The 16,022-nt window shown below is 38.0% G+C and overlaps 1 protein-coding gene across 1 annotated transcript in view; it reads right to left on the reverse strand.

Moving 5' to 3' along the window:
• Positions 1–528: 528 nt before the first annotated feature.
• SMC5 (structural maintenance of chromosomes 5) overlaps positions 529–16,022 on the reverse strand; it is a 49,884-nt gene continuing 34,390 nt past the window's right edge. Inside the window, exons 16-24 of the mRNA XM_036403654.1 lie at positions 13,140–13,263; positions 11,830–11,952; positions 9,608–9,733; positions 8,872–8,967; positions 8,422–8,526; positions 8,094–8,213; positions 5,131–5,310; positions 4,948–5,043; positions 529–2,240 (exon numbers count right to left, since the gene is read on the reverse strand). Of these exons, the coding sequence (XP_036259547.1) occupies positions 2,100–2,240; positions 4,948–5,043; positions 5,131–5,310; positions 8,094–8,213; positions 8,422–8,526; positions 8,872–8,967; positions 9,608–9,733; positions 11,830–11,952; positions 13,140–13,263 (1,111 nt within the window). The 3' untranslated portion in view covers positions 529–2,099. The remainder of the gene's footprint in view (positions 2,241–4,947; positions 5,044–5,130; positions 5,311–8,093; positions 8,214–8,421; positions 8,527–8,871; positions 8,968–9,607; positions 9,734–11,829; positions 11,953–13,139; positions 13,264–16,022) is intronic.

Genomic DNA, 16,022 nt, shown 5'->3' on the forward strand with positions numbered 1-16,022 from the left:
AGGCATGGCTTTTGGCAAGCCTAGTCTGGGTGCAATGGCACAGAAAGTGTTGTGCTTTTCAGATGTTTAGGCAGGAACAGGTGAAGAAATTTTCTTGGAGCAGAGGAGGATTTAACTCACTTCCACATATCGTTTCTCTCACAAATTATAGTGTACTTAATTGTGGTTTTATTCTTGATTAGCAAGGTATGGGGGGAAAAAGTGCTTCCAGAACAAAAAGTTCTAGGAAAAGTAATTTTGGACACTGTGTTTTAGTGAGTCACAAGTGAAAAGAATAATTCTGGTTCAGTTATTTACAGAGAAGCTAGAGTGCCAAGGTTCCCCCTCCCCTGCTTCCCATGCTGCAGCTCTTCTGTCAGACACCTCCCATCAGACACTGTGCCAATCTGTCCTGGTCTAGGAATGGCACTTCCCAATTTGTGCCCCCTCAAGACTCTCCAAACCAGACACCACTCTCTTGCTCCATTTTCTCCTCCCCATGCAGTGTGCTGGAGAGAACTGGAGGCACAAAAGGCAAAGATCACAGGCTGAGAGATAAGAACTATTTATTGCAAACAGCAATGAGATCCGAAAACGAAGAGTAACAGCAACAAACTCCCTGGTAACAGACAATTTTTAAGAATACTTTTAAAACCAAGAGCTTTCAATACAGTGGACAGACAGACAGGCCTGTAGCCTCAATTATGTCAAAGATACTCTGGTATCCAAATTAACTCCAGATCACAGCCTGAGTTTCCACACTTTTGTATCTTCTGTTCAGTACATGTGTTGGGACACAAATTATCAGAGAAACTGCTCCAGGAACTAATTTCACAGTCAGACAATTCCATTGACTAACACTGGCCTGCAGTAACAAGAAATGTGTGGTTCTCTGCTGCACTGAGGGCTCATCTATCTCTTCCAAGGAACAATTACAATACTTCCCTTTTAATACCTAAAACCTTCCAGATTCCAACTCATATTTTGTAGTGGGCTATTTTATTTTGAATGCATGAATATCAAAGCCTGAAATACCAGTTTCACTAGCAAAGTTCATTGCCAGGATGCTGTTAAGAAAAACACCCACTGAAAGCAGGTATCAAATTGCTGGATTTTACTTATTCAATAGTTAACTTAATAATCAGGACTTTATTTTAGGTCTTCAACATTCTGTTGCAATCTGCATTTCCAAATACTTAACATTTATGGCCAACACTCTACTAAACATTTTTATGGTTTTCTGTTGAAAAGCAATTGACTGTACAGTCACTCCAATGCAGCTGACCCCTTGTAAAATCCTCCTGGGGTTTAAACTTACATGTCAAATCTGCAGCACTATTTTCTTTATCACCCAAAATGTATGAAGTTTTACTTAGAAAAATAAACATACAAGAAGTTATATATTGTTTAGTTTTTATTCTGCAATCTCACACGCCTCACTGTTTCAGAAGACCTGGAATTCTGTTAGTCTCCTTCCTAAGAGACTTGCTAGAAAAACCTTATCATTAGAACACTACAAAATGAAATGCTACTATATTTATTTGTTAATTTTGAGAGAAAGTATTTACTCAACAATAATATATTCATATAATAATATTATTTATATTAATTTCAGATTTATTTTTACAAAACAAACCATTACAAATCATTCTTTTTCTACAGATCACCTGAATAAATTTTAAGAAATTGCATTTCAATAGGAAAATGGGATAACACCCACATCTGTGGTAAAGTAAAATTATTTACCAAAAGCAAATTCCAATTTTTGGAAAAATATCCCCAACCTCTAGAAAAACAATGGTCACAGAATAAGTCCAGGATAACCTAGAAAAATTACCTGCACTTCTGATGCTGCATTAACTGACAGAATATTTAAAAAAAAAAAAAGAATTTTTTTCTTTAAATGCACAATTGAGAAGAGTAGGTTATCTGGAGAAAGTGACCACTATGAAAGACTTGAAAAAGAAAACCATGCATTTCAAATCTGTCAAACATTTGTGTAAGTTTTAAGAACCAAAGTTCACAATCATCAGTTTTTTTGAGGGTTTTCCTCTTTGACAATTTCTGAATTCTTGAAAACCAGATGTTTCAATAAAGATATATAAAATACTTCTGTAGAATTAAGATTCAGTCATGCTTGAAAGGTGACGTTGCCGTCTCTTGAAGCGCTTTATGTTCCATTTGTATGTCTCCAGCATAAAAGGCCCATTGTAGACAAACAGCACAGTCATCTTGTCATTGTAAGTGAGATTCTGCAGGAGCTGGTGAAAAACACAGAAACAAACGTCAAAATAGCTAGGTGCTCCCCATTATCTAAAAAAGGTGAATAAGATCTATGAAAAACCTTAGATCTCAAAAATATCACTATACTAGGATTACAACCTGAGAAATGAAGTGTATTTATTCCTAGAAACCGCCTCAAAGGGACTCATTCTTCAGCCAATTTCCATGCATCAGTATTCTTATTAGAGGAAAATTTTCATATCTAATCTGTACCTTCTTGCTGCCAGCGACCTCATTGCTTTTTTGCTGTATCCAGAGAATACCTCCACTCCTCTGTGGGCACAGAATAATGTTTTTCCCCAGGGCAGGACAGGCAACAGTAATTGTACCCAAGTAAATCTATGTCTCTCTTTAGCCTTGTGCTTCTCTGAGCTGAGCAATTTCCATTAGTGGAAACTCAGAATGATCAAAATTACTTACAAGTTGCACGGCTACCTTCTGGAGTAAGTCCAGTGCCTGTACTACTTTTCTGAAGTGTAACAGCCAAAGCTGGATACTTATGATAATCCAAACTGTGCCAAACACAAGCCTAGCAGACAAAGATGTCATGCAAACCACAGATTATAAGCAGTGCTCAGGATGACATTTTACAATTTACCTGCAACTGATGCTCAGCTTGTCACTTCCCTCTCCCCAGTCATTTAGGCATTACATCAGATGCTGTTGTTGATTTTTCTCACTTAAATACAAAATTTTTTGTTTGTCTGTACTGAAATGAATACTGGTTTTGATAAAATTTACCTAACCTAAGATTATTTAGAATTTCACTTTACAGCAAAAAAAGGATTAACTCCCAACATGGGAGTTATTTGTATGTTTAATAAACATAATGTTTCACCAGTTTGTATTAAAAATACTAATTTTCAAATCCACTTTTAAGAACGTATTCAGTTCATCTACTCACTATGACAGCGAATCACAACTACTCAAAATACAGTATTCCTAATCAACTTTACTGCATATTAATTTATACCACTTCTCTCTGCAGCTTGCTTAAAAATACAACCACAGGAGGTGTCAACACACTGAAAAAAAGGGGTTGCTGTTTTTCCTGTATCCACTGGGTACACACATGGAACTTGGCTTGGTTAGACAAACTGTCACACTTTCTGGTAAGTGGCGATATGTAGCAGGGGCTCAGGAACTGCCGGTAAGCCATGAACAGTAGAGTCTGGCCTTCTCAGCCCACCCTGTGCAGCCTTTTTAATTATCCTCTGATGCAGCCCACACAAACACTCTCAATCAAGTCAACCTTTACACAATGTGCTCTCTCACTAATTTTTCTTGTGACAGGCCATTGTAACTTGGCATGTCACCTGCTTGTGGAGGAAAGAGGGAAGGAGGCACTTCAGCCACCTCTTCATAACCCTGTCTCTTGTTGCTGAATAACGCTGCAACATAGTCCTCAAGTTTCCTCTTACCATGATGTTGACTTTTTATGTTTTTTTAAAGTTTGGAGATTTTTTAAATTATGTTCTCTCATTTTAATTTTGATCTTTCTGGTTAGCTCTGCAGACTCAATTTTTCTCTGTCTCTATACTTAGTAATTTGACAACAGACTCCACTTTTACAACAAACTCTGGACCCCAGACAGCAATTTTCTACAACTCCTTAAATTTGGGAAGCATTAGAGTTAGTTGAGCTATCTATCTTTCAACATCCAGATCATGCTGTTCTTTCTCTAAGTAGGAGAGTGCATGGAAAACCTGATTCAATAAGAAGAATCACAAGAAGACAAAAGGGAATAGGTAACACAGAACAATAAAGAAGTAATGTGGTCAGGAAATGACCAAACTTCATGGAGGTAAGCATACTGCAAGATCAGAAGGAACAGCAAGCATTACCTTCCATCTCCTTCCAGTAAGGTAAATGCTATGAGGGGGCCTTACTCAGACCCTTCAATTGCTACTTACTGTAAAAACAGGACGTATCAGCCAGATTTTCTAAAATACAGTGTATGAAGAGATACAAGAGTGATATCTTAATGAAAACCAGCACACTTACTGACTGCTTGTCTCCCTGGTGTACAAGTAATATTTACTGTTTCAATTTGTCTTGGATCAAGCTCAACATAACATCAGTCTCTGTTAATGGTGCAGGTGGACAGCCACCTTATTTACCCTTTCAAGACTTGGCACTACATCACTGCATGACTAGTAAGTCAACTGCCTTTATTTAAATTTTGACTGAGGAGTACAATTAAACTGGTCACTCTCAGAGCACAGATCTCATCTTTTCTGAGCCTCTAAATCTCAGATTAATACAGGAAAATTATTCAAGTAATCATGTGGGACCTCTCTAGTTCTGATGTCAGCAGCACTAGCCTCCTCCTTCCCCAGTATCCTCATCTGACTTGTCTGGAAGTTGGTTTCTGCTACAGTCTGAGTTTTGTGTTAGCTAGAGGCATTACCTTTTACAGCCTTTTCCATCGTAACCCTGTCTGCTGCTGGCTAACACATGATACTTCCAGGGGGGGCAACAAGTCCAGAGCAGGCTTCTGAGATGAGCCTTGGTCTAAGTTGTCTGAATTCTTGCCTGACTGTCCTTAAAATGCACAAATACTCTCTTTAATCCAAATTTCTTAGGTAAAACAGAGGTAAGTTATACAGTGTTTACTGGTGTATTATCACACCAAATCTCATTCTCCTACACTTTACACTTCCTATTTCATTTTCTGCCACATACCTTTGGTGTAATGAAGAAGTACTGAGATGTCCTTTCTTTACAAGCAGTTTCCACAACCATTTCAAAAACTCTTCTCTCATTCATTGGATCCATTCCCTGAAAAGAAAAAAAAATGTCTGTTCTCTCCACTATGTCATAAGCATCTGTACACAGAAAGAGCAATACCACACTATTGATTCTCACCTGATTTATCTCATCAACAACCCTGAAGGGACATCTGTTGAGTTCTTGCAGAGCCATCAGGTATAACACAGTAGAAACAGTTTTCTCACCTCCACTATGATAATACGGAGTCAATTCATGAAGTTCAGTGCTACTGTGGAATTTGACTCTAATGCGAATTCCATACTTCTCATACTCCTCCTGTGAAAGCCAGTACCTTTTAAACTCATTTTCTTTTTATTATAGCTTATTTTACAATGACATGCAAATTACAGGGCATTTACACAAATGTACATGGGTCTATCAACTACTCAGGATCAACTTAAAATCAAGATATTAATTCTGGTTCATCTCTATATATTAATTCTGTTCCATTTGTTTTCCTTCATTATTCTTTTCCTTCATGTCTACTTTTGCTACAGAATTTCCAACACCATTCCCTTTTCATGACTATGATTTATTAATTCCGGTTAAGAAAGGTTTTATATGCAGTAAGAACATCAGCAAGAAAATAAAAATCTTGGATAGAATAAGAAGAAAGCAATGCCCAAGCCTTAGGATACTATCAGTTTGAACAGTGGAGTAACGGTCTGTGTGTGTAGGCTGTGTACCAATCTGAACCTATTTACGTGCAAGCAGCTCGAAATCCATCAAGCACTGCTGTCCAAATCCAGGACAGCCATTTCCTTTTCATAGTTTAATGGGAAAACCACACACAAGGATTCCAGTGCTGGCTTTTCTTTAACAGGGAAGTGAAACTTGGCAGCAGCCTCAGCCAATGATGCAAGGTATCAGATGTGGCTCAAAAGAAGGACCATAAAATGAAATGCATTCATGCTTAAGATGAAAAAGAAATCTCCAGAGGACTCTAGGATTGCTGAAGTTGTGTTCAGTGGCCACTGAGTTCACTTGGTTGATGAGAGCATGATGCTAACAACACCAAGTTGTGAGTTCAATCCCTGTATGGGCCATTTACTTAAGAGCTGGACTTGATGATCCTTCTGAGCCCTTCCAACTGATCTGTTATTCTGTGAGTTGTTCTGATTACAATTTCATGTAAGGAGAAATAAACCCCAGAATCTAAGGTCTCTAAGCCCACTGTAATTTCAGATGCATTGGCAAAAGTAGGTTTGAAAAAGTGAAGATACAGGCTAGCAAACCAAATTATAAAGATTACTGTGAAACACAGCCACATTGGCATCAGTCAGACCTTGACAACTGCCACACAGTTGTGTATTTTGAATACCAGTTTGTATAACTGACAGATTTTCCAAAACCTGACAAAAATGATGCTCAAAACTCCTTGTAGTGAATCGAGGAATGTGAGTGTTATCATGGCTAGCAGTACGAATTCTGGCTACTGTGTTACCAAGGGAAGTCAGACTGTTCCCAGAGGAACAGAGGCTTCTGCTAGAACGTTAAGAAAGAACCCAGTGAAGTGTTTCACACAGCATCACAGAGTCGCTTCGGCTGGAAAAGGCCTCTGAGACCAGAGCCCAGCCTATGACTGAACACCAAACTGGGAAATAGACCATGGCATTGAGTGCTCTGTCCAGTCATTCCTTAAGCATCTCCAGGGATGGTGACTTCATCACCTCCCTCCTCAGTCCATTCCATGTTTAATCACATTTTCTCTAAAGAAGTTCCTCCTAATGTCCAATTCCTCTTATTATCCAATGGTGACAGCAGGTAGTGTCACCAAGGACATCCACAGACCTCAAGATTCCTATAAGGCAGACTAACAGAGGCTTGAACTTCAGTGTCACAGAAATATCTCTAATAAAAAGTAAGTCAACCTCAAGAGTCTCTCTCTTCTTATCTACAGGAGAGGCAAAAGATTCTTCTGCAGAGAACACCAAGGAGTGCAAACTTGAGAACAGATTATTCACCCTTCTAGACTGTAGCCACTGATCCCTTGAGGAAAGAAGTTTTACTCACTGTCACAGTACTGCTAGCTAATCTCTTAAAACTATTTGTGACATCTTTGCTATAGAAAAGCAAGACCTTCCAAAGAAGAGATTCAGAAAGGCACTCCACACGCCTTTCACTTTTAAATAGCTTTACTGTTCCTTCTGTGTTCTCTCTTTCAACCTACTTTTATCTAAAACAGAGTTTTTTGTGTAATATAGATCTGTCAAGGTAACTATCCAAAGACCTGAAAAGTCTGTGTTTTAATGTTCTACTTTTTCATATTACTATTCTACAGGTAAACATTTTTATGCAGTTCATATAAAGAGCCTTACAGTCACTCTTCTGCCCTGAGTAATAACTGCCACTGCTATTTTAAGAAAAGCTGCTTGAGTAAATTACAACAAAAAAATAAAAGTCAGAAAAAAATTATGTTAAATTTCACTAGTGTGTAGTCTATGTGTTAACACATGAAAGTCTTGACATCATTTCAGTGATCAATTTAAAAGAAACTACCAAATTTCCCTCTCCAGTTCACTGCACTGAATACTTCTCCCCAAGTTCTATTGATGCTTTAAGCTCTTCACCAGAGGTAAAGCCTACCTATAAAAGTTACTGAAAAGGCAACAGGATGGGCCAAATGACAGCTGCTTTCAGAACAGATCAAATGCCCTCAGACTCCAATAGTAACTACATGTAGAAGCAAATCAATTCAATGCCTAATAACAGAATATTTAGATGATAATAAAGGACAAAAGTTAGCTGAAAAATCAGAATTAGATAATAAGCTTAATAAATCTGAGTAACAGCTAAGTAAATACAGTGTTTCTAACCAAGCTTTGTAAGTTGCAGGCCGATTCCAAAAGTCAGGAGGTGAAGTCCTAGTCATCTGGATAAAGACTCACTTGCCTTCAATCAGACTGTTAAGTCTGTTCTAGTACACTGAAAGTGTTGAGTGAAAGTTCAGTGCTTTAAAAAAAAATCTCCACAGGACAACTTGTTCTTTTTCTCTAGCAATATATGATCAAAACATTATGCAAGAAAATATGAATGTTATATGAAAAAATCAATCATACCTCATTTTCCACATGAAGATCAACTTCACCAACACACTGCATAGAACTAAAGAACTTACTGAACTTTCCATTAATTTGTTCAATCATCACTTTCAAGAGGTTTAACCATTTTTCTTTGACCTAAAAACAGACATATCCAAGTAAAATCAATTTAAGACCTGAATTTTCCCTTGGAGATAGCATTTACACTGAAAAAACCGTTGTAATTAGGGAAGTTAGCATCTCCATTTACACTCAAAACAATCTGAAATCTTACCATTTACTTTTGTACATACATTCTTACAAGAATGTAGAATTATAATAATAATGTAGTAACTTAAGCTATTACCTGTGAAATGTTTTGCTTATAGTTATTCAACTCATTTCTCTTTTCCTCTAGATATTCTGTTAACTGCTGTATTTCTTGTGTTTGCTTATTGTATTCTTCAACAACCTGCCAGAACAAAAAACAAGCAGTCAGCAAAATATTTGCTAATTGTAACCCTGACTGTAAAAATATCATACTGCATCAATACTGTTCAAACATAATTGCACAGACTACTGCACACTAAACAAGACAGATTTCTAATTTTAAGCAAGGAAACAGTAAAGCTTTGTTTCTCTCAGATTATTGCAACATCTTTTTTTTTAAAGAACCTACTTTAAATCTGAGTAGATGCAGAATCTGGCATTTACAGCACATTGTTCATACTGTCTAGCTTATTATACCGAAAGACCTAGCAGAGAGTGGGAAACAAGTACAGTGTGGGTAGAGGGGGAGGGAAAGCAATGAACATACCGAAGGACTGAGGCCTGTGAAACAGGAAGCCCTAGTTTTCTCTTCATTCAGAAAAGCATCAATTTCCTCCAATGTGTTTGGAAGAGTCTGAAAAGCCTACAAGGCAAAGGATTGCACATGTTACAAAGCAATACTAATGAATGACTCAAGTTTTCTTAAAAAAAGAAAAAAAGTGGATAAACCATAAACTATTTTGTTACTTTTAATCAGGGTGTCAGATACTCAAGATTTAACATAGCAGGATTCCCCCACTATTTTGGACCGAGAAAAAAGGTTGGAAGGTTACATAATTAAGATACATAATTACATGCTCTTCAGTTGCCTAAATTGTGAAGGCACAGATACTCAGAGATATGTTGTAAGACATGGACTATGCTAGATAAGTCATGCAAATGTATACTCCTGAGAGGCTGGGTTCAGAACTCAGTTCTTTGATGTTCCTCCATTAGAGCAGGAAGGTAGAAAAATATGGCCTCTCTTTATTTCTGTGAACACAAGACTGTGGATTTCAATTGAAATCAAAGGTCTAATTTTCCCTCCCCTGTGCACAAAACAAAGTAGTAGTCAAAGGGTATTTCAGCACTATTGCAAAGGTGGTTTAAAAGGTTAATGACAGTAACAGAAGTACACATAATCCTTTACTAGGAGCCTTCTAATAAAAAAAAAAAAACACATTATTCTTTGCAGGAGAAGTTAAAAATTCAAGAGATACGTGAAATTTTCTTTTTGTACATACAACTTTAAATTCTTCTGGAAAATCTTGATCTGGACCCAATCTGCAGATGTGTTGAGCCTGTTTCATCAGTTCCTTGCACTTCTCATAAAGAAGTTGCTTCCTATTATCCAGTTCATGAAAACGTTGCTGTTAGAAATATTAAAAGATATTTTTAAAAATCACCACTATCTTTTTTTAGTATTATTGTGAATTTCCAAAGCTAACTCTAGCACACTAGCAATAAAACACATCTGAAGCAGAAAAAGTAGGTGAAACCAGACTATTAAAATATCAAAACAATTTGCTTCAACTAACCAAAACTCATTATACATCTCTGCTCATCAAGTCAACAGATACCAAGGCAAACTGATCAAAAGCAAGTTCTTCAGAAATACCTAAATTTCTTTTCTCTCAGCTTAATAAGGGTGCATGTAGATTCAAGAGTTATCTTCCCAAGTTTTACTGTTGTGTACTTCAGCTAAATATAGGAGCCCTCCAGTGGTGAAAAAATTTCAGTTTTCATTTGAAATCACACAGTTAGAGAAATACTTATTTCACAGTTTTAAAAATAGGACATAGACATTGATAGTCATTCACATTACTTTCTGGAACTGTAACTGATTGTTATCTACTAAATACAACAGAAGTGGTAGTAATGGGTATGACCATTAGTGATCATCTCACACAAGTTAGTTACCTGCTCTCAGCAGCTATCAACTCAAAAAAACCTGTTCTTCCCTCCCTCTCCACTAAGCACTACACAAAAGATCTTTGCATTATAGATAAGCATTTCACAATCTCCACAAACAAACTGTAAAATATTTTTCTATACTATAACAGAGTTGGTGCTTCCAGAAAGGTTGGAAAACTTTTAGAAGAGGCCTTTTTTAGACCATCTCTTGTACTTCATGAAGTCCATTGCAGAGGAGGGTTGCAAGGACTGGCATTAGAGCTGTACAGATAAAACAGTAAAGGGAGGACATCCCCCCTTTTCTTTCCAGCCAAGATCTCAAGTTATACTGAATTAGCATAAATGCTATTGTACAGCACAATAGTTACCTTCCACTGGATATCTGCATATGTCCTGTAATAGTTTTTTGGATCCCACAAATTTAAAAACCAAATGGCTTCATCTGAAATATTTTGACATGATAGTGAAGGCAAAAGATCCTGTGAGAGTCACCCATACTTTTTTTTTTCTACAAGAAGCATAAATTTTATGTATTTGGTCATTTCCAGAGCCCAAAACAATTCTGAATCAACTGAAGTGGGGAATCTCAATTCTCAATTGTATATAGATCTCCCACTTGAAGGGAGGTCTGCAGAGCTGCATGAAACAAGAGTTCAAGTTCATCTGTAGGCACTCAAAATCTGAAACAGATTCAATATTCAACAGATTGAATATGCCTGAGCCAAGCTATGGTAAGTAAAATTCTTCAGCGAAGAGGAAAATATATAGTGGCAGGAGAAACTTCAGTATGTGACAGAAAAACTAGAAGGCAATAGATATTTGATGTTACTATCAAGCATGTACTAGTAAATGCACTGACAATTCAACAAGTCAATTTTCAATTTTCACTCAACTTTGCCAGTTTACTGTCAATGCCCACGTGCAAAATAAAATCTAGACAAATATAAATACACAAGCTTTGATTCCTTATTTCTTCTATATATTAGAAAGTACGTGGCAATGTTAATGTTCCTGTTGGGTTTCTTGAGGGGGCCTCAATGGGACTCCACTTGACTCACACACCATTCACTAGGAAGGAGGCAATTTTTAAGAATTATCAGAATGTTACAAATCATAAATCCTGTCTACCGATCTGACCAGACATCTATGTACCAGCCCAAGCTTCTCCCTAAATGATGAAGATGTGTGCAGAGACAACTAGAAACATTACATGAATTTCCCAGTGACAATACACATTACTGACAAGATGTTCATGGCTTTGTTATACAAAGAAGTGTTTACACATTTCTTATTACAATAAAAGGATCCAGGATAAGATGACTAAGTGGCACATTTTCACAGCAGCTTAGCTGTCTTAACTGAGGATGGCAAAGCTACTATTCTGCTTTAAATGAAGAGGTTGAAGTCAAACCACAGAAATCAAGGCTAAATATTTAGCAGTACTAAGAGCCACTTCCAAACAAAGACACAGAAGCATCCTTTTCAACAGCATAAAGGCTTCCCAATGAGACATTTTCATAGTAGATACCCCAATATTCATAAATATTGTTACCTGTGCAGCTCTTAGCTGTACAGTTCCTGCTTTGTACTCTGATTGTAGTCTGTTCTTCTTAGCAGTCACCTTGGTCATCTGAAAAGCCAGATCTACTTTGTTGACGTTCAATGGTATGATCCTCTACACGCAGGAAAACAAAGCAGGGTTTTTTTCACCAGACTCAAAACCGATATAATCACTACTTTAGAAAATATCCATCCTTTTAGTCATAGCATACAATTTCACACTGTGCTCAAGTCATCAATACTGCTGTCAAATTCAAAGAAAAGTGGTGACCCAAGTTCTCGAAGAGGTAAAGTCCACATGTACTTTTAAGTATCTACAGATACATATATAATTTCCATCAAATAGATATAAATACACATATGTGGATACATATACAAGTCTACTTTCAACCCACAATTTTACATCAACGCTCCCTCGCCCCATTCTCTTTCCCTTCTCACTATATACTATCATGTGAAATGTAAGAGCTAAGGCCATCTCAATTGTTACTCAGAGAGAAGCATCCAACAGGTGAATATTGGTGGACGTCATATGCCACACAGGGAGGGAAAAGGTCAAAAATAAACACAAAAGACATACACATCTTGTAATGACATTGCAGTTGACTGACAAGTTGCACAGAAACCCTTATATCTGATGTCTTAACTGAAACAGCACATGACAACTAAACAAGGCTGTGTTTGGGCAGCTACCTAACAGACTTTAATGATCACTAGAATCTGGTTTCATGACATTGACATTAAAATGTTTGGGGTTTTTTCAAACAAGTCAGCCTCAGGAACAGTCCAGAGGCTTCAAAACCATCAACACATTGTTTACTGTCTAAAGGGTAGCTACAAATATAGGCCATTGAAAGCAACTGTTTATCATGTCTTTATGATCAGCACATAAATACAAATTAATCCACTCCCTTAATGGAAGGGAAGAAAGTTTCTACTGTAGACCTAGGGGATCTACAAGGTAAAATTTTGATGACGCTAACATCTGACTACAGTGGTGAGCCAAGGTCTGAGATCTTCACTATTTGTCATTTTAACACAAAGTTTCTACAGTATGAAGTTGGGCAGAGGAAAAAGTTTATTCATTTCCAATTCTCTTAAGCAATTTTAAAATAATTATCAGAAATACAGACTTAAAAAAAGTAGAAGGAGATGAAAAATGGAAAAAGTTAATATTATTCAATAATTAGGAAAGCTAGCTTGAAAACATTAACAGTAACAAATGTTGCACGCTTCCCACTTAAATTACAAGAATTGGACTCTTCACAAAAGCGGAACACATACCAAGTTAAAAATACATACCTTCATGAGATGCATCAGTTCAGTAACAAGTTCTGCTTTCTGTTTATTTATTTCTTTGATTTTTACATTTGCCAGCTGAAATTCCTTCTCTAGGTCAATAGCATCTTGTTCCAGCTGTCTTAAACTATGGGAGGAATCAATATTTGATTCATTGTGATTAAAAATAAATCATACTAAAAACACAAACATTCCTACACTTGATGACAAACCAACAGTTAGCAAGAATAGGAATTTATAATCATAAACATTCCAAATATACTGGAGGTATTCCCAGCCTATGCACTTTAAACCAAAGAAATACAACAGACAAAACAAGTAGCAGTTAAAGAAACTCCACTTTTGGCTACTAACAGCATCATTGTGCAAGCATAGTCCTTTACTTCTGTAAATTTCAAATCAGAGAAAAAAAAATCAAGTGTAAGGAATGAACTTTTCTTCTTCTAGTACTTCTTTGTATCAATACAACACAGGTGAGTTCAGGAAGTTTACTTAATTCTTGTTATGTAGTCTAGCCAAAAAATAACTGTATCCTCATCTCAGTGAAGAAAAACAGAGTTTTCACTTGTTTTAGAGCTTCAGAACATGGAAGAGGAACCATGACATTTAGTGAGCTGCAAAGCATTTGGAGATTTTTCAAAACTGCTAAACAGGCCAAGAGGATGATACAGGAAACTAAAAACTGGTCATTCTCGCTTTGATCCCTGAGAAAACAGTAAAACAAGTCCCTTCAGGAAGCAATTCTAGGGACATAATGGAGAAGGTGATCATGGAGATTCATCAAGCATTTACAAAGGGCATGCCATACCTCATGAACCAACTGTAAAACAATGAGGTGACGGAGATCAAGCCATTGCTACTTACGTCAATTTTAGCTTTCTGTTAGGGTACCTGATAGAAGCTCATCTCCACACATAAAAGAGACAGCAGCTGCCAGAAGTCCAAATAATACCCTGGGTCTTGGCTACACCCAGGCCTACCACACAAGCCATGAGTCCATGAAATGCCCATTTCCACAAGCTCAGAGGAGCACAGGGCCATGGGAGCAGATGGGAATGCAAATTCAGGACTCAGAGAAAGGGACATCCTGTTCCAGCACAGTCTCAGTACCAGTGTCCAGGTGTGAAACCAATCAATCTAGTCAACACCAAGGCCTGCTTTGGACTGAGGAGGGTTGCCTTCTTGCACCACAACTGAATCACAGAATTGGTTGAGTTGGAAAAGACCTTAAGATCATTGAGTCCAGCCACTAACCTAACACTGCCAGATTCTTCACTAAACTATGTCCCTAAGAACCACACCTACAGGTCATGTTACAAACCAAAAAAGTAACTGAAATAAACCAAAAATCCACTCTTCCAGGCAATGATACAGCTCTCATGTAATTTCAGGCTCTGAAATGCAAAAGTAGTATCTGAAAATACTATTGTCAAGTAAGTCTACAGGGGTACCACACTGGGCTTCAAGAAAATGAGTGAACACACGCCTGTCTGTGACTCCAACAGCAGTCCCCTACCTTAATTTAAGTGGTGGCACAACCTTTCGTGACAGCTCTCCTGGCAAAGAGACAGTCACACCACCTTTCCAGCTTCCTTCCTCTTTAAGAAACCATTCTCCACTGACTGCAGTTCACCTGGAAACCCTGTGGTTTTGTGGCTCTTTCACGTGTTAGTGGGCATTTCTGTCTGCATTAGTAGTACTGGGAATGCACCAAACATGCCACAGTGTATTTGTGGGATACTCTGAGTGACCCAAATTTGTCACCGTGGCTGAGCAGCCTCACTGCTGGCCAAGTCCTGTGAAGGCTCACCAGGGTTACCAATTGCTCACTGAAGCTCACGAACACATGGATATCTTTTTGAAGCAGCAGAGTGTAAAAATTATATAGAGGAGACAAAACGATGTTCCTACTTATGATATAGAAGATATCTAAATAAAAAAGTAATTATATAACAAAACGAGAGGTCTTGTTTCTGACAATTTTGCTGTTATCTCAGTAGAGAGTGCCCTGAATCTTTGCTCCTAAAGGCCAAGTCCTCCAGCTTCATTAGTCATCAATTCAGTGTCAAAAGAAACCTCAGTCTGTAGAGGGTAACATTAGTGTCCCTGACTGAAGAGTCCTTCAACCTCTGCAGTCAAAAAGCCGCTATCAGCTGCTGTCACTGAGACTCCTCCCAAGCTGTTCAGCCCCCAGCCCAGTCCTCTGCATCTCCTGTAGAACAGCATAGTGCTGGACATTGTGTTATAGAATAGACATTATGGGATCTAGCAGAAAAGCACGGGATTCTTACTCTTACATATTTAAGAGTGCAAAAAATGTGAGGAAAGGGAGAAACTAGGTAACTTGGAGAATAACACATACAGGAAAACAGAGCAATGTGAGGATAAGAGGGACACTTAGATGTAAATAGTGGGCTGGTTGCTATCCTTGTCCAGCCATGCCCAACTGGCACATTCTCTTTTTACTCAACTCCATTCCTCCCTCTTTTCTTGCTTTCTACTCAGGCACTCACATGTTTGGAAGTCTAAGTGCAAGCAATTGTAGTCAAATCACAAGTCAAAGGGGGAAACCTGCTTGTCTGTGATGCCTGCACCTGGCTGGAGACCAGAGCGAGTGTACCATGGGATGATGTGATTGTCCTTGCTGCCAGCACCACGGTACAAGTGTGCAAGAGCGTGTTTGATCCCTAATAAAGACCAAGGCACACTAGACAGCAAGTGGCCCAGGAGCCAAGACAGTAAGTGAGTGACACCGCAGGAAGAAATGGCTACTGGAGGATCAGCCTGGCTGACACAGACTGCTGCCATGTGTCTGTGCTTATGGGTAAGATGACAGCAGTACCGGCTATGGGGTGCAAACCGAGGTAGTCGTGGCTACCTCTGTAT

The sequence above is a fragment of the Molothrus ater genome, chromosome Z (assembly GCF_012460135.2).
Source record: "Molothrus ater isolate BHLD 08-10-18 breed brown headed cowbird chromosome Z, BPBGC_Mater_1.1, whole genome shotgun sequence".
Classification (NCBI taxonomy): Eukaryota; Metazoa; Chordata; class Aves; order Passeriformes; family Icteridae; genus Molothrus; species Molothrus ater.